Source organism: Epinephelus lanceolatus, chromosome 9, assembly GCF_041903045.1.
Source record: "Epinephelus lanceolatus isolate andai-2023 chromosome 9, ASM4190304v1, whole genome shotgun sequence".
Classification (NCBI taxonomy): Eukaryota; Metazoa; Chordata; class Actinopteri; order Perciformes; family Serranidae; genus Epinephelus; species Epinephelus lanceolatus.
In genome coordinates, this window is record NC_135742.1 from 3,707,153 (window position 1) to 3,734,838 (window position 27,686).

The following is a 27,686-nucleotide window of genomic DNA, read 5'->3' on the forward strand; positions in this document are numbered from 1 at the left end:
TTTTCTGTTGAAGCTTTATCTCTCTGTTTTCTGTCTGAGGTTAATAATCTCTCAATTGCATTTTACCTGAGAAAAGGAAAGGCTTGACTTTATCTGTAACAACTGGGTCATTGCTCTCTGTAAACACTGGAGTGAAACAATTCTGTTGAATAAAGAGGAGCTGAATCAGCACAAAGGAGGGAGGTAAAAACTGAGCATTAAAACTCTTAATCTTTTATGTAGCCTGCTGTGTCCTTTCATGATTCACTGTTATCATAACATAGCTGATACGATGTGCGAAACACCAAGAGAGACTGTTCAGCTGTTTGTTAGGTGAAGGTCAAAGTGTAGTTATTCCTGTAGGTCTTAATGCTCTACATTTAATACATCAGTAAACCCTGACAGTAAAACACATGACCTCAAATAAACACAAAAACGTGCTGTCTCCCAGCTGAAAATGTTAAACTGCAATATAATAGTGTAGAGTTTCTGTGAAGTGCTGTAGTGATTCATTTATTCAAAACGCACATTAAACACACATTAAACATGGCTTAATGCGACAATTTCAAACACAAGTAGCTTCACTATAACTCGCAGCATTCACAGACAAACACTTGTCTTTATCTGGACACATTTTCCCCACAAATACAACATGCTAATGTTTTTAGCATAAGCTTATGGCATTTTACATTGTATAACTTAGCTTAACTGCTAGCTGACTTTTCCTCTACTCATATGAAGCCAGGGACAACAGCAACATTTACCAAAGATAACATTACAAAATTTGGCTCCATTACAGCTCACAAGGTTCACTGACAAAACAACTGGCTTATATTAACATGTTTTCCAAACAAATACAACATGCTAACGTTATTAGCACAAGCCTATGGCATTTTATGTTGTTCAGATTAGCCTAGTGATGGGCAGAGATTTTCTCTGCTCATATGAAGCCAGGATAAATCACACACAAGATTTAAAGTACTGTTTTGCAGAGGCTTTATTGTCTTCACAATTTATTGATTCTTATCTCTGAAACAGAAGTAAATAAAAGCTTTTTTTCCACTGAGGGAAATGGTTTCAGCTTACAAAAATAGACAGGAGGTCCATGTCGCCACTACATGCAGTTACATTTCTTGGGAGGTGCACATCAAGCTACAGCATAGGGTACGGTGTAGGCTCTATGTCGACGCAGAGCCAACGCTGTAGCGTCAATTTGACGCAGGAGTATAAATCACATTAGATTTATTGTAAGGTGGCACCCTCTTATTACGGGAGCAGAGGAGGAAGTGAAGTGACGCAGTATAAAAAGCAACAAAGTCCACGTAATGTTGCATTTAGATGGAAGAAGTTCCCATAGGATGTGTGGGACTGGTGGTGGATGGGTTAAGCAAACACAGGGCTTTCACCCAGGAGACGGGTGTTAGTGCCTCGAAGTCAACATCGACTTCTTTTGAAGACAACACAGTGTAGTATGCCAGTATGTGTAGCATACTACCAATTTACCTATTTAAATCACACCATTGTTTTTTTTTTTTAATTCAACCACCTAGTGTTGTTACCTAAACCTAACCACAAAGTTTTAAAGTGTAACTGTGCCATAACGTTATGAAACACTTTAAAACTGTGAGTGTTAGGAAGGTAACAGATATGTATTTGGGGACGGACATATAGTTTTTTGGAGGTCATTTTGTCGTTTAGATATGACATGATATACAGCACAAAAACAACTCAGATCAACATGACAAAGAGCTCAGGGCGCTGACCTGCCCTCCATCGATCCTAATCCAATTGAGCATATGGGACGTGCTGGTACCCCAATTTGCAACCCACAAGACTCAATTGTTATGCCACCAACACCTTGGTGCCAGACAACACAGGACACCCCAAGAGGTCCTGTGCCAATGCCTTGTCAAGTCATAGCAAAATCTGATCCAAGAAGGCCCCATGGTGGATTGGACTTGACTCTGGGGCATCGCCATATCCGATAGATCCTCCACTGGATTGGCATCTGGGGATTTTGGAGGGCAGGTTGACATCTTGAGGTCCTTGTCATGTTCCTCAGGCCAGTTTTCAGGCCAGAGTTGAGTTTGCCTGTCAGTGGTTTTAATGTTGGGACTTGTCGGAGTATATTTTATATATTTTGTACTAAACTGATGTTTTTACACATTTAAAAAATGTAATAGTTTTGTACTTGTACATAAAGTACTCAATACTGTAGTTAATAATACTTTTTACTTCTTTACATGTGCTGTATGTCATGTTGCATACCACCAGGTGATAATGGACTTACAGTTTACATACTGTATACTTACACAAACTGGATTCTGTAATGTATGTCTTTACAGAGGTGGAAAGGTTTGATTTTAACAGGACATTTTCCAGCTCAGCAGAAAACAGAAAACTGGCAGTTCACTGTTCTAATAATTTAATTTTAATTTAATTTTTAATTTTATATACTTTATTAATCCCCCTGAGGGGAAATTCAAATTTTTCACTCCGTTGTCATTAACACACAGGTCCGAAATACACACACATGCATAAACAGGACCTATACCTTGTCTTTCTGTGGAGCTTAATCTTTCCTGTTGTATTTCTTTGGTTAATGATCTCTTGAGTTTATTCTACCTGAGAAAGGGAAGGGCTCTACTTTATTCTCTGTTTGCCTGGCATCACAGAAGCCTGCCTGTGTTTGGATGATATCTTTTATGATGCATGTTCTTGAACTCCTTGAATATGACAAACAGCTGAGGGCACTGACCTGCCCTCCATCCCCAGATCCCAGTCCAATCGAGCATATGGGACTTGCTGGTACCCCACTTTACAACTTTAGGACTCAAATATTCTGCTGCCAACACCTCGGTGCCAGACACCACAGGACACCCCAAGAGGTCCTGTGTCAGTGCGTTGTCAGGTCATAGCCAAATATGACCCAAGGATGTCCCATCATGGATTGGACTCCACTCTGGGGTGTCAGTACATCTTATAGATCCTCGATTGGATTGGCAAGTGGTTGATGACTTGAGCTCTTAGTCACATTCTTTGGGCCAAGTTTTTGCTGTGTGTCCTGCCGGGGTTGATTTCCAACTCAGCAGGAAGCAGATTGGCCCTTTATTGGTCCAATAAAAAGATCTATAGTTTCTGTCTTATCTTTCTGTTTTCAGGTTAATTATCCCTTACTTGAGAAAGCCATATGTCACATTGATTAAATAAGTAGATCAGAGCCAAGTGTTTTATGATTCAATGATAAAGCAGCTACAGTATATAAGTCTGGAGGTGACAGCAGGTTGGCAAAGTGATCCACAGTGTGACTGAAATGGTAAGAACTTTTAATTTTATTTCAATCGCAATTTTAATGTGTAAATTATGGTTTTAAAAATTGACATGTGAATTTGCAACATATACAGATTGTGTGTTAGACTGTACTGTAACTGCTGCAGTGGACAGTTTCGTAAATAGGTAAAGTTTCGGCTGAAAAATCATCCTGGAAGCAAAAGGGGGCGTGGCCAGTCAGAAAATTTGACAATTTTTAGGAGTCATCCCATAAAAGAAGAGAGCATGCTTCCACAATTTGAAAGTTTTCAGATTTTACTCCTTATTTTTCTCATAATTCTTTGTAAACGTTTTATTTGTGTTTTGCCTTTTATGCAAATATTTCTTGCGATTTCAAAACTGGTATACATTTATGGTCGCTAACAGTTTTGTGCTATGTCCCAGATGAAGCTGTCAGTGTTGTTGCTGCAGACCCTGCTTGCTCTGTCCTCTGCCAGTCTGCAGGACATCTTGAAGAAGAGCTCACAGACCACAGAAGGTAAACGGACAGAATTTCCTTCGTTACAGACACGACACCTGGTTTTTCTTTGTGCCTTAGAAAGAAAAAAGGTGGTATTTAGGCCTATTTCTTTTTAGAGTCATCTTGTTTGTTGATGATATGTCTCTATATCTATCTTCAGCATATTTTTCACTTACATAGTTTAAGGGTTGATTTACTTACTAAGATATAAATAAATTGTGTCCTCTCACTGTCCGGCCACCAAAACCCACATGAGAGATCTGAGTTGATAAAAATGTTGATATACTCATCTGAGTCACCTCCAATTATTACTCATAACTGTAGACTTAATGAGCAGCAACAAGTGTTTTTTGTCTCTTAAGCCCATGTTCCACTGGACAAAATAACACTAACACTCACTAACATCTGGCTTTTGTATTAAATGGCAAAGGTTACAATTGGCATTCATTCCCAGGACAAATGTTACTGGTATTTATCGGGTCCAGCTCCAATCAGCAGCAATGGAAATATGATACCCAGGTGGAAGCACAAATTTTCGTCCCGGTGCATGCAATGATATGTCTCCATCCAAGCAGTGCTTAAAGATCCTTTGAGTCAGACATAATTGAAAAAAAAAAGAAGTAATCCCTTAACATTTAACTGGGCTACATTTACCATAATTTACAGGACATAACACAACATAGTTAGAAGCTACTTGCATGTTTGGTGTGCAAAAATCTTAAATTGTAAAGTAACTAAAGCTGTCAGATAAGTGTAGCAAAAGTACAATATTCAGCCGACCACTCAGATGTCGTGGAGTAACATTAAAAGTTAATAGTGGAATGAAAGTAAAATACACAAGCAAGGGACTGTTCTTTACTAATCAGAGGAAGGGGGTGGCCTGTGTGGACTGAAGTGATTCTGATGAAAAACTATTTAAAGCGCATCCTACATAATGTGTTCAAAGACCATCGGAAATTTAAAAATCCACAGTAATTTCTGTTTTTACAGTTTCTGGCTATGATAAATGGTGTAATTTTGACAATCTTTATTAAAGAAAACATGCCTTCCAAACAGCTGGTTTGGAAGGCATGTATTCTTAAAAAATTGGCAGTAAAATAATACAATATACAGTTATTTAAAGTTGTATACCCCTTTCCTAAGGAAAAATAAAAAACATGAGACCCACTCCAGTGCTCAAAAAATTATTTGACATGTCCCCCCGAAAAAAATACATATATGAAAAAAAGTACTTCCACTGCAGTTGTTTATTTTTGGGTAAAACACTTATTTTATTTCAGTCAGGAACACTTTAGCCAAAGAAAACTGTATTTCCATTAGCAGTATTATATTTGTCAGTATGGCTCTGTTCTGGGGCCTCTCTACCTTTCCTCTGGCCTACACAGAAAGCCTTCGTAGTGTGCCTCTGCCTTTATGCCACTATTATCATAGAAATCAAAATAAAATGTATTTATGATATACTTAGATTTAGGGTTGGACAGAAGCATTTGTTTGCTAGATACTGTGCACAAGAGCAATAAAAAAAACATCAAGAAAAACCTTTGGTTTTTAAGGGGTCTTTAAAAAAATCTTTGCCCCCCTTTACTCTATCCAGTATTATCTGTCCATGCATTTGGTTCCAGTTGGATTTGAAATTTGTTTGATGTTTGTGATTTGATGACTGCTTTTATTTCACATTTTAAGACATGGATTCGTTGCCCTGATCTTGTTTTTCCCTTTCATAAATGTTGTTTCATAAATACATGTGATATGACTGTTTGTTCGTTTTCCACCTTTCTTTTTATACAGTTCCCTTACGGGACCCAGATCTAGGGAACAAGATTCCTCAAATCACCGCCAATGGATCAATGTTGGCTCTTCTAACTCCTGCTGAGAAGAGGCTGAGTCGATCCTCCTATATCTTTAGTGGCTCCACCCTGGAATGGCAGACCTGGCGTGGCTCTCTCCCCTCCGGTGCTGTTTATATTTACAACGACTATGCGAGTCGCTATGAATATGTCTGTAAGTATGGGTGTGAGGCTGGCTTCTACAATCCTGGCATGGGTAGTTATTGCCGCTACCCCTACGCAAGGCTAGAATATCTCACGTCCTCATTTGAAATCCTGGTGAACAGAGAGAACTTTGAGATCCTGGAGTGGAGGGATGATTCCTATGGTTCAGTGCCCCATAATTCAGCCAGAACTTGCTATTCTACAACTGAGACCAAATATGTAGGAAAGAATGTGTATGGTCTGGGGAAGGTACATGCTGAGCATAGCTGCTTCTACCTGCCTTGGGAGGGTAAAGAGTATTGGTACGAGCACTACCAGGTCCTGACCATCAACAAAAATATACACAGTGAGCACATGTCAAATGTCAAATACAACACCAATGTTGAAACTGTTGCACTTCCTCCAGAGGTCATGACCAAGTCCACCATAACAAACAATGCTTGCAGCCCAGTTGTGAAAACAGTTGTGCTCTCAGGAACATATCAGGAGGAGAAAAGGTGGGACACCAGCATTGCCACCACAATCGGTGTCAGCAGTACCATCACTGCCCAAATCCCATTCATCAGCGCAAGTATTGGGCTCAGCGCTGAGACAACAGAGGAATTCTCCAGTGGAAGCACCGTGGTGGAGTCGAAAACCCGCTCTGTCTCTGTGGAGCTAACTGTCCCTCCAAACCACTCCTGCAGTGTCAGTATGCTGGGACTTAAGCACAAAGCAGACATCCCATTCTCAGCTCGACTTACCCGCACCTACAGGGATGGGAGAACCAAATCGGCGGACGTCACTGGGGTGTTCTATGGTGTCAACGTTGGAGAAGTCCGGTCTGTTGTGGATCGCTGTGAACCTGTACCCAATGCTCAGCCCTGCAGCCCCGAAAGAGAAATGGAGGAGACATCTTAAGATATCTGTTCTGACATATTCAATATAACTGTTGATGATAAATGTAGTGTACTAATTCTACTTCTAATTGGCTGGACAGCAGGGTAGGTTTTAGGAGTAGTTGCATTAAGAGCAATTAATATATTATATCTAATGTTGATGTTTCTTTTCAAACCAATTCACCAAATCTACATATCTCTGCTGGCTGATTAGTTACATGCACTCACCAGAAGTGAAGGATAAATTAGTTGGTTAATGAAAATCTCAGCCTCTATTGCTGTGTTAAACGACCATTCCAGGACTTGAAATATCATTTTTTATGCAGACGATACAATCCTTTCCATGACTAGTTTGGATAAATTTTGTTGATTATGTTGATGGTTCATGTGGTTGTGGAGAGTCTGTCTGAGTTTGTTGACTAGAAACACTGAATACTGGAATGATACAGAACATATTATGATTTGCAATGTGCTGGTGACACTGGAGTGTAACAGATCACTTTTGAATTATCAGGAGTTAATTTTGTACGTGGTAAATAAATAAACTCCCCTTATCTTGCGTAAGTGTGTTTTGTCTTGTCCTGTTTATTCTCTAATGTTAGGATTAGTAGGTAAAAGGTGCATCGCCACAATGTAAAGTCTGTACTGAAGCTAATGGGTATCCTAATAAACTAAACTAAACAAATCATGTGAACATTGCAGTCTGCCTTTAAGACGTTCCTCACCAGTATGTGCACAGAAAGACACCAGGTGGTGCTCAAGCATCACCTGGTGTCTGTCTGTCTATCTATCTTTTTTTTTTTTTTTTTTTTTTCTGTTCAATCTCAATTTAGCCTGATCAAATATAAAAACAGATGTTTCCAAGATTTGGTTGAAGAAAGGGCCCCAATTCATTGAGCAATATGGAAAGCTACACTTTGTTTACATATATATATATATATATATATATATATATTTTTATATATTTATATATGTGTACATATATATATATATATATATATATATATATATATATATATATATGTATATGTGTGTGTGTGTAATTTATAAATAAAGCAGAGTAAAAGTGAGTGCAGGAGTCATCTTTTCTTTAAAATAACATACAGTTTAGCCAACAGCATGAAAATTGTTTTAGTGATGGTCATTCACCAGGAACTTTCAGCTCCCTGGTGATCTCCCGCCAGCCTGTTGCCACCTTATTTAGGTATTTGTAGTGAAATGAAGAGGTAACCTACTGTGTAGATAAGAACTCATTACAACTTCATGAATCAGCCATTCCTTGTCCAACAGCGTGCAGTGAAGCACTGCAGCACTCGTGGCCAGTCAGGATTTAAGATAAGATAAGATACACCTTTATTGATCCCACAATTGAGAAATTCCAGTGTTACAGCAGTCAAGGAGAAAGAGTCAGATTAAAGATTCAAAAATTTAACTTAAAAACCTAAAAACTAGGCATGCAAAATAAAGTACAAAATTACAAGAAATGGTAATAAATAATAATAAAAATAATACTAATAATGAGAAGAGGATAATAATGAGCAGTAAATAAAAATGAGCAGTGGAATAAAGAGAGCATATCTAGTGCAAGTGATTGTATGTGCAAAAAACAGCAACATTTTGTTGCTGACACTCACTCTTGTCATAGTCACTGAGCGCATAATGTAGCAATTATTTAAAGAAAGATAAAGAAATCCCTTTAAAGGAGTCATCACCTGGTGTTTTAACATATCCCGTCTCTCTTTAATTGTCTTAAAATTATTTTTTAAAATTAATTTGCCAAAAACAAAATCAAACTTTGAGCTTGTTTTGTCCCCCCCCCCGCCATACCCCGACTTTCTCTCGCGAGAGTACATGCGACATTTTGACTGGTCGGGACGCTCATTGTAATAATGATAATGTGGCGCGCACTGATTGGCTGCAGGAAGGACAGGGCCAGAATGGGGGCTGGCCCAATACATCCATGAGTTGGCCGACTCCAAAATAACAACAATCCCTTCGTCATGGCGCACGCACCAAATGAACAACCTGACCGGGCAGCTGTTTATGGAATTCGCTCTTTTATGTTTGAACCGGAGTCGGAACCTGCCGGAGAACCTGGGTCTCCGCAGGGGTCCCCCGCCATGGTCTCCATTTACAAACATCCATACCACAGTACAACGCACCCCGGAGATGTAAAACGAAAGACGTGGGGGTCACTTCTAAATCACATGAGGTCCACAGGTTATACTAGTCCCTTGTGAATAACGTTAGCATCTAGCGTTAGCCCAATTAGTAGTTAGCTGCTGTCTACCATCATTTCAGGGTCAAGTACACAGTAAAACATACCGTTAACTGTTACACAAAGCGGCGAGACTTGACAATTGCACTGCTGGTCGGGCTTAGGCAAACAGCCTCCTGTTGTTACGTAACCGTAAGAGCACACCCAAAATCGCACTTTTTTGAGTGTGCACCCTTGTGGTTTGAACAAAGAGGCCAAACGAAAAAACAGAGCCACTTTCATCCTCCAAAATTTCAGGCAAGTTTCAACTGAGGTCCAACTCCAATATACACATATTAACAAGGAAAAATGTGATTTCCGGGTGACGACTCCTTTAAATAATCTATCTTTAAAGATAGTTACTGTTTTCAAGATACCACCAATCTTTATGAAAGCCGGAGAACGGAACAGTTTCAGTTTGACAAAGGTTGTAAACTAGGTGAAAAACAGGCTGTTTATTGGTCCAATAAATGTAGCTGTATTTTCTTTATCTTTCTGTTTTCTTTGATAGGTCAATAATCCATTGGTATTATTTTACCTGAGAAAGGAAAGTCCACTCCAGTTGTTTGTTTGTTTGCCCTCACAGAAGCCTTTCTATCTTTGGATTTTATTACTTATGATGTGTTTTGTTGCCCTATTGGATCAAGGGCAGGAAACTAAAACAGAAAGGAAAACATAAAGGGGACACATTGTCTGCAAGCACTGGAGTTAGACATTTCTGTTGAATAAACATGAGAAACTCTTTCTTATTCTTTACAGTTATTGTATTTCATCAATTTTTTTGAGCCCAAATTTTGAGCTTGCTGTGTCCTGTCATAATTTACTGTTAACCCAGCATTGCTAATACAATTTTTTAGTTGTTTGATAACCAAAGGCCAGTGTGTTGTAATTCCTGTAGGTCTTTATTTATGCAACACAATTAACATGACGGACAGAGCTATACTTTTTTATTGTTAACATCACCATCTTATCTTTGTTTCTGTTAACAGGTTTGTATTGATAATCTTTAGACTCTATTTTTCCTGGCCTTAATGATAAAGGCTTAAAAGACAACAGAAGCCTTTTAACCTTTGAATTTTATTATTTATGATGCCCGTTTTTAGCTATTTCCTTGCTGAGGTCAAAATAAAAGCAAAAAAGTTTTTTTCAAGTTTTTTGTTTTAATATCTATTAAATAACTAAACAAACTCCCTTGATATGTTATCGTATCTTTCCAAAACTGCTATTTGATATCAGTATCATATTTTACATTTATAGTTTATAGTTTGCGATTATTTCTCTTTTCTCATTTGAGCTTTTGTTTTGATTGAGACATTATCTGTGTAGGAAGAGATTTGGGAATGTTGGGAATTCTTTGTCTGATTTGAATGTAAAATGGTTTCTATTTTGAACTGTTGTCCGGCTTTTTTGTAGTTTGTGCCTGCTTATTTTTGATAATGCGGAGGCGATTTTGGTTTTAGGCCATCCTCGGGTCAGCTTCAGGTTGATTGCTTTGATTTCTAACACCTGTCCAAGTAAAATAATATTTAATTGATATTAACTGATACATAATATAGTGTCAATGGATATATTATATATATGTTGTACATGACCATGATTTTTTCACAGCAGAAATTAGGTCGTTGTAACCCTTAGTAGCTTAGTAGTGAGACAACAGAGCAATTTTCCAGTGGAACCACCAAGGTGACCTCGAAAACCTATTCTGTATCAGCAGAAATTTTAATTAGGTTGTTGTAACCCTTAACCTGAAAGACGCACGAAAACATACTCTTTAATTTTGTGATGTGTAACATGTTGTGCTTATACTGCACGTGTTTTGGGGATATCCTGTTGATAGAAGACACTGATAACTGTGTTTGTCAAGGCAATAAAGAGTGATTAATAAGATGTGATAGAGACGATTCTTTGATATTGTCTACTTTGCCTTCTTCATGTATGTGATTAAATTAGCCAGTCAGAGCCAAGTGCAAGTGAAACTATTTGTTTTATGATTTAGCAGTAAAGCAGCTGCAGTATATAAGCATGGAGGCGACAGGAGCAGGACAAAGTGGATGTATCACTGAAAAGGTAAGTCCTTTACATTTTTTTTTTATATATATGTCTTGATTTTAAAGATTGACACGTGAATTTGAAATACACACAAATGTCAAACTTCACAAAACATGTTCACAGCAGTAGCTAAGGTTCTGGCTAAAGATTCATCCTGGATGCATACAAGAGGTGACATCAGTAATTGGGAAATTTAAACATTGTTAGTAGTTATCTCATAAGAAAACTGAGTACTTCCACAGTTTGGAAGGGTTCAGATTTGTAAGATATTTCAACTTTTAATTTATGCTTTGGCAATTGATGTTCACTAACAGTTTCATGCTGTGTTCTAGATGAAGCTGTCAGTGTTGTTGCTGCCGGCCCTGCTGGCTCTGTCCTCAGCCAGTCTGCAGGACATTGTGAAGAAGAGCGCACAGCACAGAAAAGGTAAAGGTTTTTAGAAATGTCCTTTTCTTATAGATGTATATCCTGCTTGTTTTTTCTTTATGCCCTTTTTAAAAAGTGGTATTTATATCTTTTAAAAGTCATGTTCTTTATTGATGACATGTCTCTAAATCTATCTCAGGCATAATTTTCACTTCTATAGTTTAATGTTGATTACTGTCATTTGACTGTCCAGGAGCCAAATAAAAAATGTTGATATGTTCATCTAGGTCAGCTTCAATCATTTCTGTGCACTCATATGGGCTTAATGAGCATTTGCAAATGATGTAGCGGTGCATGTGAATCACAAAAACTAATGAGCCAGCAATTCCTTAGAACAATGTACTGTTATGAACCTCAAATAAAAGAGTACATATCATGAAGGACGCAGTAGTATAGTAGTTTTGGATGTAAACCAGATCTTAGGTGGTCTCTATGGTGACATAACTTTGAAATCAGCCTTTTATTTTATTTTTATTTTTACAAAAATACTGGCAGACAAATTCTTTCACAAATCTGAAATATGGTTTTAAACAGTGTTTCGGGACTATCTGTTGATGTTGTCCAGATTTGACCAGTCTGTGTGCAGTAGTTTTCTATGTAGACAAGATGAGCTGGTCTGTATAGCAAAAATAAATAAATAAATGAAATACGATAGTTTCGGTGTCTGTTTTTTTCCACAAGCTGCAAGTGAATCTAGCAGGAAAACACACTAATAATCTGTTATGAATGATATAAAAGCTATATTAGATATGATATAAATGATCTGATTTTGATAAATGATCAAATATGAATTAAATCCTTCAATAGATTTATCAGTTGTGTCTAAACTGAGCGGAGAGAGAAGAGCAAACACATACACACAGAGACACACAAGCAGACACAAACTGAGCTGACAAGTGATTTAAACAGAGCAGAGGATCAGAACCACTTCCTGACTGGTGCGGAGAAATGCGCTTCTGGTGTGAACGTTCAGACCACTGCTGATGGACTGCTGTGTGACAGTTAACACATCTGGCCGCTTTCGCCTCCAGTGTGACCCTGGCATTAAAATGTCCTCTTTCTGTTGCCTGACTGGCTGCTTTGCGAGCATTTGACACAGTGTGAAGCATTCACTACAGTCCCAGGGAATAGTTTAGTAGGTTTTAGTAGGTTTTTTATTAGCTACAGCATGCGGGCTATTAGTGGGGCAAGCCACTGGGAAAACTGCCAGTATGCCCAACGGCCAGTCCGGGCCTGGATGCAATAATCAAACACTGATCATAGATACAGTGAGGTAGTAAAGCCTATCTATCTATATAAACCATCTATCTATCTATCTATCTATCTATCTATCTATCTATCTATCTAAACTTTATTTTCACTGCTTCTATTTCTTATTTTGAGGTAAACATATTGATTTATTGCCCTGATTCTTGCTTTCCCTTGTTTTTATTTAACATTTAATGACTGTTCTTTTCTTTCCCCTTTCTTTATACAGTTCCCTTTTTGAACCCGGGATCTAGGGAACAGGATCCCTCAAATCCCTGCCAATGGGTCAGTGTTGCCTCCTCTGACTCCTGCTAAATTTGAGAAGAGGCTAGGTCAGTCATCCTCCTATATGTTTGGTGGCTCCAGCCTGGAATGGCAGACCACGTATGGCACTGTCCCACCTGGTGCTTTTTATATTCACAACGAATATGTTGGTGGACGTGTCGACTATGTATGTAAATACGGGTGTTCCTCTGGCTTCTTCAACCCCAGCATGGGTCCGTACTGTCACTACCCCTTGTCAGGGAAAGAGAATCGAGGCCGCCCATTTGAGATCTTGGTAAACAAGGGAGGCATTGAGGATTTATACTGGCAAGATGACTCCTGGGGGGATGTGCCTCCCAATTCAGTCAAGACCTGTTCTGGCCTAGACCTGTATGTTGGGAAGAACAAGTACGGTCTTGGGAAGGTGCAACAGTCAAATGGGGCCTTCTTTCTTCCCTGGCAGGGTGATGAGTATTGGTACAAGTACTACCAAGTTCTGATCATCAACAAAAATGTACGCAGTGAGCACATGTCAAATGTCGAATACAACACCAATGTTGAAACCGTTGCACTTCCTCCAGAGATTGTGACCACATCCGACATAACAAACAATGAGTGTAGCTCAGTTGTGAAAACGGTTGAGCTCTCAGGAACATATCAGGAGGAGAAAAGGTGGGACACCAGCATTGCCACCACAATCGGTGTCAGCAGTACCATCACTGCCCAAATCCCATTCATCAGCGCAAGTATTGGGTTCAGTGCTGAGACAACTGAGCAATTTTCCAGTGGAAGCACCAAGGTAACCTCGAAAACCCATTCTGTCTCTGTGGAGCTAACTGTCCCTCCAAACCACTCCTGCAGTGTCAGTATGGTAGGACATAAGTACAAGGCAAGCATCCCATTCACAGCTCATCTTACCCGCACCTACAGCAATGGGAGGACCAAACTGGCATATGTCAGTGGAGTGTTCCACGGTGTCAACGTAGGAAGAGTCCAGTCTGTTGTGGATCGCTGTGAACCTGTACCCAATGCTCAGCCCTGCTCTGAATAAGAAACAGAAGAGACATCTTAAGATATCTTCTCTGACATATTCAATGTAAATGTTGATGATAAATGTAGTGTACTAATTCTACTTCTAATTGGCTGGACAGCAGGGTAGGTTTTAGGAGTAGTTGCATTAAGAGCAATTAATATATTATATCTAATGTTGATGTTTCTTTTCAAACCAATTCACCAAATCTACATATCTCTGCTGGCTGATTAGTTACATGCACTCACCAGAAGTGAAGGATAAATTAGTTGGTTAATGAAAATCTCAGCCTCTATTGCTGTGTTAAACGACCATTCCAGGACTTGAAATATCATTTTTTATGCAGACGATACAATCCTTTCCATGACTAGTTTGGATAAATTTTGTTGATTATGTTGATGGTTCATGTGGTTGTGGAGGGTCTGTCTGAGTTTGTTGACTAGAAACACTGAATACTGGAATGATACAGAACACATTATGATTTGCAATGTGCTGGTGACACTGGAGTGTAACAGGACATTTTAAATTCCCTCATTATTGAATTGTCATTATTGAGTTTGTTTTGTACGTGGCAAATAAATAAACTCCCCTTATCTTGTGTAAGTGCGTTTTGTCTTGTCCTGTTTATTCTCTAATGTTATGATATAAATTGTAGGTTAATGGTACATCACCACAATGTAAAGTTGATACTGAAGCTAATGGGTATCCGAATAAACTCAGCTAAACAAATCATGTGTACAGTAAGCACCTACCCTTTTGGCACCAGACTAGATAAGTACCCTTTTTGTTCAGATGTTTTTTTTTTTAGCTCATGTCATCAATTCTCAATTAAAAGAGTGTTGTATGTCCAACAACTTGATGTGAGTTGAGCCCCTGCCCCTCCATCTTGAACCTCCCTTGTCACAGTCAGTTAACGCTCACAAACTAACCTTCCTGAGCAGCATCATGTCTCTCTGCTCCACCTTCATGGACAACCAGTTAATGACAGAGTTTGTCCTGAGCCTCTGCGCCATGCTGTGTCTAGTGTACAGAACTGTTTGGTCTGTTTTAACCTAGAACAAACACTGTACATGTCTTCACGTTATCTTGGCTCTGATATTAAACACTAAACAATAACTGCTCCAGTGGCATGAGAACAGACGTCAAGATGAAGAGTGATTACTCGTTAAGAATGTTGTTTCAAACCAGATAACCAGATTCCCTGGTAAGCTGCAGGAGCAAGTGGCAAAACAAGTTTAGTTTGACTTGGTTGAAGGGATTTAAAAAAAAAAACAAAACAAAAAAAAACATTAGTTGGATGATCACGTGTGGTCACGGATCACCTCTGGAGGTGGTCTGAGTACAGTTCACTTCATAGGGGTCAGATTTCTATTGGAGTGTTCACATATGCACAAAAAATGTTGAGTCACTGCTCTGACTCCGCATGGAGAGCTAAAAAGGTGTATGATAACACCCTAAAAGGACTGAGTTTGGAGTTTGTTTTAAAATGACAATGTGAAAACACCCTGTGTGTGTAAAAACTTCCACACTGTCCTAGGTTCCTGATTACATTCATTCAACTCACCTGCTCTCTGCTGCTCACCTGAGAATCATCCAGTAATCAGCCCTGCAGTATAAAACACTGGCTCTCCTCTCCAGTCCCAGCCAGATCGCTGTGGTGCAGTCATGCTTCAGGCTGCTGCTGAATTGTGAATTCAACTTAGAGTTTTGCTTGTGTTTTCCTCTGTCCTACCTGCGAGCCTGCCTGCCTGTTCGTCCTTGTACCACGCTCCCAGCCAGCCAAACCCCTCCAACCTTGTTTTGTTTCCCTGCCATCCACCCACTCCCCTCACCCTGGATTTTCCCCTACAGCCACGTTCATTATCCTGGCAGTAAAGCCCCATATTTTTCCCCACTCTCTGAGTGTGTGTTCTGCATTTGGGTTCATCTTGTTGATTGTAACAGAAATAAGGTTGTGTACCTGCACACTTGGATCAATGCAAGTATCTTTAATGAACAAGCTTTTGGTCAACAATCAGCACATGAGCACAATGAACAGTATTTATGTGATTCATCAAAGCAATCAGTAACACCTGTGCTGCACCACTCCTGCTCAAATGGTAGATGTAGTTCAAAAGCAGAGTGAGTAGGAAACCTTAAGCCCTTTTCGGACAGGATTAGTTTTACATAGGGACGAGGGGTAAAGTAATAATTACCAGAGATTTTAGTCCCGTCCGAATGTGCCATGTCAGTAATCATTACCGCACGATGTCAGTAAAGATTACCGCGACTTTTACCTTCTGTAAAAGGGTCCAGGACAATTACCTCAGGTAATACTAATCCCAGGCGAATAGACCAGCAGTAAACATGTGTGTTAGGGCTGTCAAAAAAAAAATCGAAGTTAGAAATATATTCAAATATATTTATTTTTTTATAAGTTCGAATCTAAATTTGATCATTCGAATATCATTAATAATTAATTAATTAATATTATCAATAATGTTGTATATCACGGAAAATCCCGTTTGGGCGGAGGTGGCTCGCGCACGAGCCGGGCCAGAGAGGGACGCAGCGGGAGGGAGAGGCGCCGACGGAGGAGCCCGCTGCACCAACACCACCCACTGCGCTGTCCGCGATGTGTGACCTGTTCGAGGAGACATACAGGGAGAGTGTTGCACCTGCTACCTCCCTGCCTACCCTTTTTGAAGAAGAGATGAAACGTTACCAGAATGAGACACCACTACGAGCCGGCCAGGATCCACTCTTGTGGTGGAAAACTACGCACTGAAGTATCCAAACATTGCTCAGATAGCGAGACAGAAGTTGATCATACCTGGCACTTCAGTGAGGTCAGAACGGGTGTTTTCATCCGAGTGTCACGTTCATATTGCGTCAGCAATAAGCATCTTATTTTTTGGTTTTTTTTTTTTGATAATGATGATAATAATAATAATAATAATAATAAATCATCATCATCATCATCATCATCATCATCATCATCATCATCATCATCATCATCATCATCATCGAACTCTACTAAATTAATTCGAAAATATTCGAACTCAATTTCATGGTGCTTTTAACAGTCCTATCATACGCTCATGATGGCAGGAGGGCACGGCGGTGCGTGAATGGATTTACCCCTCCCACTTGTGGTAGTTTTACTGATATTTCTTATCCCGTGCGAATCGGCCATTAATATTACTGACGTCCTGTGGTAAAGTGACATTACCCCACGTGCCCATGTAAAACTAATCCCATCCGAATAGTGCTTTAGAGACACTCCACAAGAACCATGTGCAGACAAAAACAACTAAACAATAGAGAAAACAATATATAACAAATAGAAGACTGAATATATACACAGCACTAAATTAAAAGGGTGAAGACACTGCACAAACATCAGGCAGACCGTCATAAAATGCAATACCTTTCCCAATCTAGTTATAAGCGACAGACGATCATCCTCAACAAATATAAAGAATATAAGCATTTAATTCAAGCCAAAGGCAACACAGTAGCGGCTGCCAAAAGTCAGAAAGGCGGCTGGCAAAAAATCGCTGACTGTGTGAACGTGTGAAGTTAATGGGTTTATATATCTTATGACTTATGTATATTGTGTACTATACAATATCATTACCTCAAATGTGACATGAGTAGATCTGTCTGCAATTACATTAGTGTATGCTTAGATGGTGTATATGACAAGTTGAACCTCATTCTTTCAGTTCTAACCCAGACAGTGTGAAACGCACATGGGAGCAAATTAAAGATAAATGTGAAAACATAATTCAAAGCAGTAGGAGGACTTGTTCTCATGTTATGTAAGTACAGGAAGTAACCTACAAGGCTGTAGTGCCTTGATCACTATCTGCTGTTGGATAATATCAGTATAAAACAAGCACAATGAAATGATGGTTAGCTGTTCAGCACAAGTTGCCACGGTGATTTATCCCAGTAAAAAGAGTACTGTTTTTTTAACTGATTAATCCATGTTTAAATAAGAGTGGACATATTTCATACATTTGTTTCATTTAATTTATTTATACAGGAAAGGAATTAAAAGTAACAGTGTGTGTTACAGTTTAAACTGGCCTGACTCAGTTAAAAACTGGTTTTCAGCAGGTTCCTGTTCTGCAACAAAAGCACATTACAGTACAGGATATTAACAAAAACGATCAACAGAGGCAAAACAACAAAATGTAGGCGGCTACATAGACAATGCAGAGTAGAGGACTGAAGTGGAGTGAGTAAAATGGGATTTGAATCAGTGGTGCAGGTAGTGTTTATATGTGTGTTTGAAATGTGTAATAGAGCTTATTGCTCTAATGTAGAGTGGGATCTCGTTCCAAAAGTAATAAATATATTTTTACTGGAAGAGAAGGATTTGATGTGAAATTGCTCAAAAATGATTCTTTCCATGCTGGCATGAACTAAGAAAGCTGAACAACAAGATTAAAGCACAGCACACATTTTCATTTCACTGTGTCTTTAAAAAGACAGCTGGGGTTTTCCAAATGTCTTCATGGCTGAGTTGTTACACACTGTACATACCGTCACGTCGCCTTTGCCCTGATATTGAACAGTAAATAATAACCGCTCCAGTGGCGTGAGAACAGATGTTGAGATTAAAGGTGATTACCTGCCAAGAATGTTGATTTAAACCCGATAACCACATTCCCTGGTAACCCGTATTGGCAAAAGACAAAACATGTTAAGTCTGATTTGGTTGAAGTGATCTATTAAAAAGTGCAAAGTTACAACACCAACACTGAAAACTACACTAAAGGATATTTTTAATGAGTTTTCTTTTCCCTACCAAGTAGGTACCTGGTGTAGAATAACTGCTGGACGTAGAGATGCTGTGTCCTCATCAGCACCTCCACCTCTCTGCTCTACTCCGTTCATAGAGAGCTGTTTAAGTGTGGAACACCAGTATAATTTGTGGTAGAAAAGAGATTGTCCAAACTGCGTCAAAAGCAACCCAATCACCTGAAAAAACGTTGGCATTGTACGTTTCTGCAAACCATGGACAAGTTACATTTGGGTAACATGGGTTAAAAGTAACTGCCTGACTTTGCATGCACTTTCATGAATAATAAATGACAGAAAACCAAATTGTGACTGCAGAGTAGGGGTGTCCCTGACTAAGAATTTTCATAGTCGAATCTGATTTGACAGATTTTACCTTTAGCCAACTAATCATTGAATCATGTTGTTTTCCGCCTCATTGATTAATGAGCTCGCATCAGTTTCCGCTCCAGAGAAAAGAGCTAAAACACCCAAATAAACAAATTTTAATTCTTTAGTAGTAGTAGTAGTAGTAGTAGTAGTAGTAGTAGTAGTAGTAGTAGTAGTAGTAGTAGTAGTAGTAGTAGTAGTAGTAGTAGTAGTAGTAGTAGTAGTAGTAGTAGTAGTAGTAGTAGTAGTAAAACAGTTTTCCTTCTTTCTGACTTCAAGTTACTTCATTAATCAACTCAGGTTCATACAAGTTCATCCACACGGACCGTGCGTCACCGCTCTCAATTGTCGGACAAAAAGTAGCCAAATAAATAATCAGTCTATCAAGAAAACAATCAGCAGTGAAATTCGTTTCAAGACACTTCAGGTAAATGAATAATCCTCGGAGAGGAGGGAGAAAGTTTAACAGCGAGGAAAGAAACAATTACAGGTTTAGTGCCTGTCTGATACTCCCTGGTGTCTAAAATCTTCTGTTGTCCTTCACAGATCACAAACGATAACACCATCAGGAAACATGAATGAATGCCACTCACAGGTAGAACAGGGGAAACTGGAGGGACAACACTGCGTTGATCTTCCCTGCCCATCTCTCCACCTGCATCTCAGTTCTTTATCAGCCCTGCTGTACTTATATCTGCCTCTTCTCTCCAGTCACAGACAGTTTGGCATAGTTGCCTTATGTCTCATGCCTCAGCTCTAACATCTCTAACTTGTCTCTTATCCATTCCCTGGGTCTCTGCCACCTGCTACCTACCTGCCTGACCCTCGGCCTGATCTCTGGACTTTGAACCTTGTGACTGTAAGTTTTTTGCAGTTTTCATAAATCCACTGAACTGATCCTGTCTGCCTGCTTTTTACTGTGTTTGAGTCCGTAGGCTCCTACATTGGTACACCTTTTTATATATAAGGCAATTCTTGGTCTGCTTCCATATTACCTGTGTGTTTTCATCACGCAAAAAAACACCGGGCAGTATTCACTGCGTTCTCAGGACCTCTTTATGCTCTCTGTCCCAAATGTTCGGACTGAAATTGGGAAAAGGGCTTTTGGGTATTCTGCACCCTCAGCCTGGAATTTGTTGCAGAATGATTTAAAACTGAAGGAGCTCGTGTTGTTACGTTTTTAAATCTAAATTGAAGGACTTGGAAGCAGTTTCTATGGGATGTCGGTTTTTAGCTTGACTGTTTGTACAAATTACTCCCAGAAACACTCGTTTTGATTTACTGGTAGTTTTTCTTTATGCAAATTTTAGTGCTTGTGAATTGTACTTGTTCTCCCTGTATGTCTCTGTCTGCAACTTTGTGTTTTTGCTGCTGACCGTCTTGGCCAGGTCTCCCTTGAAAAAGAGATTCTTAATCTCAACGGGACTAACCTGGCTAAATAAAGGTTAAATAAAATAAAAAAATAAAATAAAAAAAATAAAACACGCCAGCACACACCAATAGTGATAGCAGATTTTCTCTCAAAACTTCAAAACTTTTACTTTATCTATTTTGTATAGTTACTTATGCTTAATGAAGTTTCTGTATCGACTAGACACACAGATTTGTGTGAAGCATCCATGTTTTCACAGACATGGATGGAAACCATCAGAAACTTGAGTGGTTTGTGAAGGTATACAACTGCAAGGCTGCATTTCTAGTTTTAAAAAATTATTATTATTATTGTTATTGATATCACTGGTAAAATAACATGACAAACAGTGTGACCATGTGCATAGAACATAAATAAGCAATGTAGCTGCGAGATGTATCCAAGTTTAGTGATCCTGGACAGGCTGGTGTGTGGAGTAAAGGTCTGTTCCACGTTTTTCTCCTCACTGACTTGGTCAATCCATGTGAAATTTGGCACAGTGGTAGAGGGTCATGGGAGGATGCCAATGAAGCAATATTACATCAATTGGCCAAAGGGGGGCGCTATAGCAACCGACTGAAATGTCAAACTTTGAATGGGCATATCTCATGCCCCGTATGTCGTAGAGACATGAAACTTTGCACAGAGATGCCTCTCCTCATGAGGAACACATTTGCCTCAAGAACCCATAACTTCCGCTTATATAGATTTTCGGCCATTTTGAATTTTTTGAAAAACACTTCAAATGGATCTCTTCCTAGGAAGTTTGAGCGATCTGCATGAAACTGGGTGAACATAATCTAGGGACCAATATCTAAAGTTCCCTCTTGGCAAAAGTTGGAAAACTTACTAAAACTGAGCTTCTATAAGGCAATGAATATTGCAGAGGGCATGGCTCATCACATAAAGGTGTATAACATCTCAAGGGTTTCACCCATCACCACGCAACTTTGTAGGCATATGACCACACATAATCTGAGGGGACCCCTCCATTATTGACCCCATCAAACAAAATGGGGGCGCTAGAGAGCTCATTTCTTATCTAGGCCTAACCGCCATATGGATTTTTGCTAAACTTGGTAGATATGTAGAACAGGACGCCTCAAGGTGACTGGAGAAATTTAACTCTAATTGGCAACTGGGTGGCGCTATAACAACAGAAAAATGCTTCAAAATGGCTAAAATGCGACCGATCGCTGTGGCTCCCCCTGTGGACCAATGTTGGTGTTTTCTAATGTTTGGTATGACTAAGTCATGGTATGGTATGCTGTACATAATCACAGAAAATGTCAGTGTGTCATTCTGTCAGTCAGTCATTCTGTCTGTCCCACGTTTTTCTCCTCACTGACGTGGTCAATTTATGTATTTAAACTGCACATAGGCATTGAGGACTGGCATAGGTAGAAGGTGACAAAGCTACCAATGGCTATGGACTAGTACTTATATATTAATAAAACAACAATAAGGTAAACAACACAATGTAAGCCCCAACATGAGCAGTTTTTTGTTTTCACCAAGGCTGGATTTTACAGTTGGTTTATTGTGACAAACTGGTGAAAGGCTAAATGACTGTGATGTTTTTCTGTGTTCCATCAGTGTTGCTGCTGATGGCCCTGCACGCTCCATCCTCAGATAGCCTCAACAGCTGTGAGAAGGAGGACGACGAACCAGGTAAACCAACGCTTGGATAAGGATAGAAATAGCTTGCAGACAGCAAATAAAAAAAGAGTTTGAAAATAGAGGGACAAAAGAAATTCTATGAAGCCACAACAGTGACGGTAAATTTTGGCATCACAAACAGAACATGGGGTACTATTCATCTGCTTTACCACTGAAGAATGTAAAATTTAGAAAACATACCATTCAGGGGAAATATAGGTCTTTTTTTTTTTTTTAACTATTCTTCAACCAATCTCTACCAAACTGTAGAGATGTTGACTGAGACTGTTTAGAGACTTGAAAAAATGTTAACTTCTTCTGTTAGATTAGGACTAACTAATGTGTTTGGCCAACATAAAGCTTTCTTGTGTAATGTTGGATGGGTTGCTGGAGTGTGAACATCCCCAAAATCAAAATTGTCATGAATGGGATCTTTTTTAGGTTACTTGTAACTCCACAAGTCAGTTAATGATTAGTCTGAGTGGGCGGAAGTTTGCTGCATAGATCAGCCTCTCATTGGGCGGAACGAGCCACCCGCTGAAGTCCCGCCCTACCACCTCCGGTTGTGTAGCAGTTTTCAACCGTTTTCAACACGTCCTTTACATTTTTCTGCCATGGTTCGCGTCCTGTAGACAATATTTTTGTGGGCGTGTTACACCAAAACCGCCCAGAACGATTGTGATTGGTTGAAAGAAATACAAGCAGCCGGGGCATTTTTTTCTCCAATCTTAAAGTGAGAGTCGGTGTAGCCAGACCTTTCTTTTCTTGAGAAAGGTCTAGTGAGCGAGACTAGCTAATGATATGCCCTTAAGTAACACTATTAGTTAGCTTGGCATGCTAACCATTGCAACTTATTTTACAGCAGTTAAACATGCAATCAAGTTCATTTGTGATTGTGATTTTTGGTTATGGAAAGGCTGGAAAAAGTGTTTGCACTGTGCTTAAACACGAGAAATACGGAGCTCAATCAAGACAGAAACCAACATATTCTCATAGAACAGTTCACAGGATATCCTACGAATTTGCACCCAATTACTGGCGTTACGTTCTTAAGGTACAGTTACATCATTTACGTAAAGTTAGCGGTAGGTTTAGGCAATAAAATTTACTCTGGTTAGGTTTAGGAAAAGAAATGAGGTTAGGTTTAGGAAAAGAGACATGGTGAGGATGTATCTTAAAATAACTAGTAATAATTCACAGGGGTCTGAACATGCAACTCCAGGGTAAAATCCTGAGCGAAAGTCCGTTTGTTTTTTTTCATCCACCACCCCAAGCTGCCATCTTACAAGTGCTTGGGACTGCTTCATTGTCTACTGCCGTCAGTGCATTGGTCACGTGATCGCAGCCTTTCAAAATGTGTGGGATATGTACGAAGTTGGGTGCATTGCTTTTTGTCCTTTTTTCCAGTTTTTGTTTTGCCCTATAAAACAATTATTTCAAATTTAGCCTAAAAAGCATTTGAAGTACTGAAATGTCATCTGGTTTATTCCTAAACATTGTTCCCTTCTGTGCCTTTTTTCTTTCTTTTATACAGTCCTGTCATTGAACCCAGATCTTGAGGACAAGGTTCCTAATTTTACTGTGATAGAACCGACAGATCAACTTATTACTGCCACGACAGCCGTTGTTCTCAGGGGGATTCAGAACAACCTGAACCAGTCTTCCTCCAAGGTTGATCAAACCAACCTGGAGTGGCAGACTTTTGACGGCACTATTCCCAAAGGAGCAGTTTCAATCTACAACGGATATGTTGGACGCACCGACTATGTTGCCAAATATAAGTGCACCGCTGGCTTCTACAACCCTGACAAGGGTCCTTACTGCCTCTACCCCTATGGAGAAAAAGAGCATCAAGGCTCCCCATTTGAGATCCTGGTGAACAAAGACAACTTTGAGTTTCTGGAATGGAAGGATGGCTCCTACGGTTCAGTCCCTCAGAATTCAGTTAAGACCGGACCCGAAGACATATATGTTGCGAAGAACATGTATGGTCTCGGGAAGGTACATGTTAAACATAAGGCCTTCTTCCTTCCCTGGGAAGGTTATGAGTATTGGTACAAGACTTACAAGGTCCTGACCTATAACAATGAAGTAGTAAGCGAGCACATAACTGATGTCAAGTATAAAACTGATGATGTTGATATCATTAAGTATCCTCCAGAGAACATGCGCACATCTGTCATCTCCAACCGTGACAGCCGGTCAGTAACACAGACAGTTACCCTATCGAAGAAATTTCAAGTTGAGAAAAAGTGGGACCACAGCTTTTCCCTCACAGCAGGAGTCCGGGCTACCATCACTGCTGGAATCCCCCTAATTGGCTCTACAGAAATCGAGTTTAGTGCATCGACAACCTATCAGTTCACCAAGGGGACCACTTATGTGGAGGCAACTGACCACACTGTCTCTATTCAGCAGACTGTCCCACCAAAGCACCAGAGCACTGTCAGAATGGTGGGATATAAGTACGGTGCAGCCATCCCTTACACGGCACGCATCTGCCGCACCTACAGAAACGGTGAGACCTCATGGACGTCCATCTCTGGGACCTATAAAAGTGTCCAAATTGGAAAGGTCTGTGGTGTGGTGGATCCCTGTGAACCTCTACCCTAAAGTCCCTGTCAATGAACGAATAACAAAGAAGGTATATTGAGATATTGTACCTGGCATATTGTATGTTGGACACATGGAATATTGTAATGAAAAGCTAAAAATGACCCAGCTAAGATGGCCGCAGTGGTGTTTCTGTGAGCGTTTGCTGTGGCCTCAGTTTTCACCATGAATTACTTTGAGTTGCCTTTAAGAATTAATCTTTTGAATTGGTCATCTCCAATTGTTACACTGTTAAACAAGAATCTACAGACCTGACCTGCACAACAAAAGTTGTAGTAAAAAGTTGTTGACAAAAGTCTCGTCCTTTGCCGTGGACCAAGTTCTGGTCTCTAATCAAACTATCTGGAACTCCACACAGCAAATTGAAGTCTGATATGCCTTCCCACTTTGACTCAAAAATGGATCTTAATTAAAGGAACTTAAATTCAGTTCACAAATCACAGTCCACACTTTGTGATCAAGCCCCAAAACTTGCTCTCTGCGTCAGCTCTAATATCAGATTTGCAAAAACGTGTCAGAACCCTGAAGAAAGAAAACTCCTGCCTGAAGGAAAAGGTTGAAGAAGAATTGAAGTCTGCCCTATAATCCTTGCTTCCTGCATGTTTCTGAACAAGCTGAGGGCCAGGATATTCTTGGTGTTACAAACCAGCTGATACCACTTTTTCTTGGTAAAGAGAACCTCCTAACTTTGGAAATCATCAAGCTGGCTCACCATTCTTCCACTGCACGTAGACAAGATTATGTAGCCAGTCAAAGGCCAATCCTGTTCAACTTCATCAAGATCCAGAATAAAATGAGGATCCTTCAACCCTACTAAAATAAAAGGAACTCATCTTCAAAGGTGTGCACGTTTTTTATTTTTTTTTTTTGTTTTTGTTTTTTTTTTTCAGATTTTCAGTGCAGGGTTACCTAAGAAACATCGACTGTTCGATCCCATAAAAAAGAAGCTCTGCAACTTAAGTTACTGTGTACTCTACTCTGCCATGCTGTAAGTTCTCTGCCCTGATAATGCTGAGGTATTTCCTCGTGACATGAAATCTCCATTATTCCACGGGTGATAAAACTTCTTTCTTCCTCCCTAAGTACTGTTTGTCTTGTTTCTATCATTAATTTGTTATGATGGTATGGCATACCTTCGATTTGCTGGAACCTGCATCAGGCTTTTGAGAAGGAACTTTGTCGCAACTGCGGCATGTTGTTAAACCAAGCCATGCCATGTTAATTCACTTTCTGTTTGCTGCAAATCATACCACAAAGCATCCATGGAGTGGATATAAGGATGGACAAAACATCTCAACTTACCTCCACAATAGAAAAATGAAGCTAAAATCCTCCAGATATTATTATGCTGCTGATGTCATTTGGACCCAGAGTCTGCACAGTTGCGATCTCCGTGGTGTTGAGTTCCCAGCCATACACCCGTCTCAACATCCCAATTAGCAATCATGACCTCAGTCCCCATTTTTTTAACATCAAATAACCAATTAAAACCAAACTTCTTCGAAAAATGAACACTTGAACAAACATCTGAGCAACAAGAACTACCTAAAATGTATTTGACATGTACTTTGACATGTCCCCGTTAAAGGGGTTTTTTTGGGGAGTTTTTCCTTATCCGCTGCGAGGGTCATAAGGACAGAGGGATGTCGTATGCTGTAAAGCCCTGTGAGGCAAATTGTGATTTGGGCTTTATAAATAAAATTGATTGATTGATTGATTGATTGATTGATTGATTGACTTTGATCTTTTAGTTTGACCCATGTTCCATCTGCTAACATGGAGGGGGCGGGGTATATAAACAATACTGCAGCCAGCCATCAGGGGGCGATTGAGATGTTTTGGTTTTATTTGTGTTGTTCATCTTTATCTTACAGTATGTGTTTGTGATTGACAGATGATATCCTTGATTACATTTTAGAAGGCTTAGCCTATTTGATGGGAAGTGACTGATTATATATCTATATTTGTCTTTTTCCTCTTAATCTACATAATATTTCTGTCTTCATTGTGGTTTTTCGTACTATGGGCCTTTGGGTGATCATGACCTCTGAGGGCTAATTTTTACATGTGACACAGTATATATTATTACCAATTATTCAGGGTAATTTACATTTACCATGCCATCACACTGCATCCTGCTAAACCTGCTTTGCCTTTGTTTTTGTTCAGCTAATTTGTTATAACGTCTGTGTGCATACCTAATCACCTGTTGATGTACCAAAGTAAATATTTTGTTTCCTTATTGCTGCCTCTGTATAATTAACACTGCAAAAGGTCTACATGTTGTTCATGTGAATATAAAGAGCTTACCTTCTAAAACTGATCTCTTGGCGTATTTACAATAAACCCAGTGTAATTACACTTTCTGAGACATAATTGAAAATTAGTATCTCTGATAATGAACTCTTTGAGCTCTGCAGTACAACTGGTCAGCCAGTGCCTGCATTGCTACTTTTGCTTATTGTAATGCCATTACAGTATCTTCAAATGCTTCATATACTAAAAATCTGTACAACCTATGCTAAAGGGTTATCTCAGTCAATTAACAATAATAATACTACAGATTTATGTGTTGAAATTGTGTCATTTGAGTTTTTTTTTTCAGCAGATTTTATAACCATATTGTTCCTAAATAGTTTTTAAAAGTTAACACATCAAGAATTCTTCACACTCATAAGTCATTTGTACTATGTACATTTTTTTAGTTTTTGAGACATACTCATTTTTATGACCACAGTGCAAAGCCCTTATGACAGATTTATTGTTCATTCCTCTGGTGCCACCATACATTTTTAGTGTGGTTTTGCATCACATGCCATGTAGCGCAATGACGCCATTATGAGTGTACAACTTGATGACACAGAACGAAGAAGTCTTATCTTGCTTCTGGAAAAAAGAATGAATATTTTAACTTATGGTTTTATGCAAATA

At 39.4% G+C, this 27,686-nt stretch overlaps 2 protein-coding genes and 1 pseudogene across 3 annotated transcripts; all 3 read left to right on the forward strand.

The window, feature by feature from the left end:
• Window positions 1-3,145: 3,145 nt before the first annotated feature.
• On the forward strand, window positions 3,146-7,192 carry LOC117253166 (natterin-3-like). The gene is made up of 3 exons (XM_033620543.2): window positions 3,146-3,295; window positions 3,694-3,787; window positions 5,558-7,192. Exons 1-3 carry the CDS (start codon window positions 3,293-3,295, stop codon window positions 6,658-6,660), a joined length of 1,200 nt encoding a protein of 399 aa, XP_033476434.2. The 5' UTR covers window positions 3,146-3,292; the 3' UTR covers window positions 6,661-7,192.
• Window positions 7,193-10,840: 3,648 nt separating this feature from the next.
• Window positions 10,841-14,515, forward strand: LOC117253120 (natterin-3-like). Of its 2 annotated transcripts, none has more exons than XM_033620479.2 (3): window positions 10,841-10,962; window positions 11,277-11,370; window positions 12,848-12,960. In XM_033620479.2, the coding sequence occupies exons 1-3, from the start codon at window positions 10,918-10,920 to the stop codon at window positions 12,931-12,933; spliced, it is 225 nt and encodes a 74-aa protein (XP_033476370.2). In that variant the 5' UTR covers window positions 10,841-10,917; the 3' UTR covers window positions 12,934-12,960. The 2 variants fall into 2 exon arrangements, with proteins under 2 accessions (XP_033476370.2, XP_078027305.1); XM_078171179.1 differs by lacking the exon at window positions 10,841-10,962 and adding an exon at window positions 11,066-11,115 and having other exon boundaries at window positions 11,277-11,376; window positions 12,848-14,515.
• A 7,533-nt stretch (window positions 14,516-22,048) lies between these two features.
• On the forward strand, window positions 22,049-27,074 carry LOC117252547 (natterin-3 pseudogene; annotated as a pseudogene).
• Window positions 27,075-27,686: the final 612 nt, after the last annotated feature.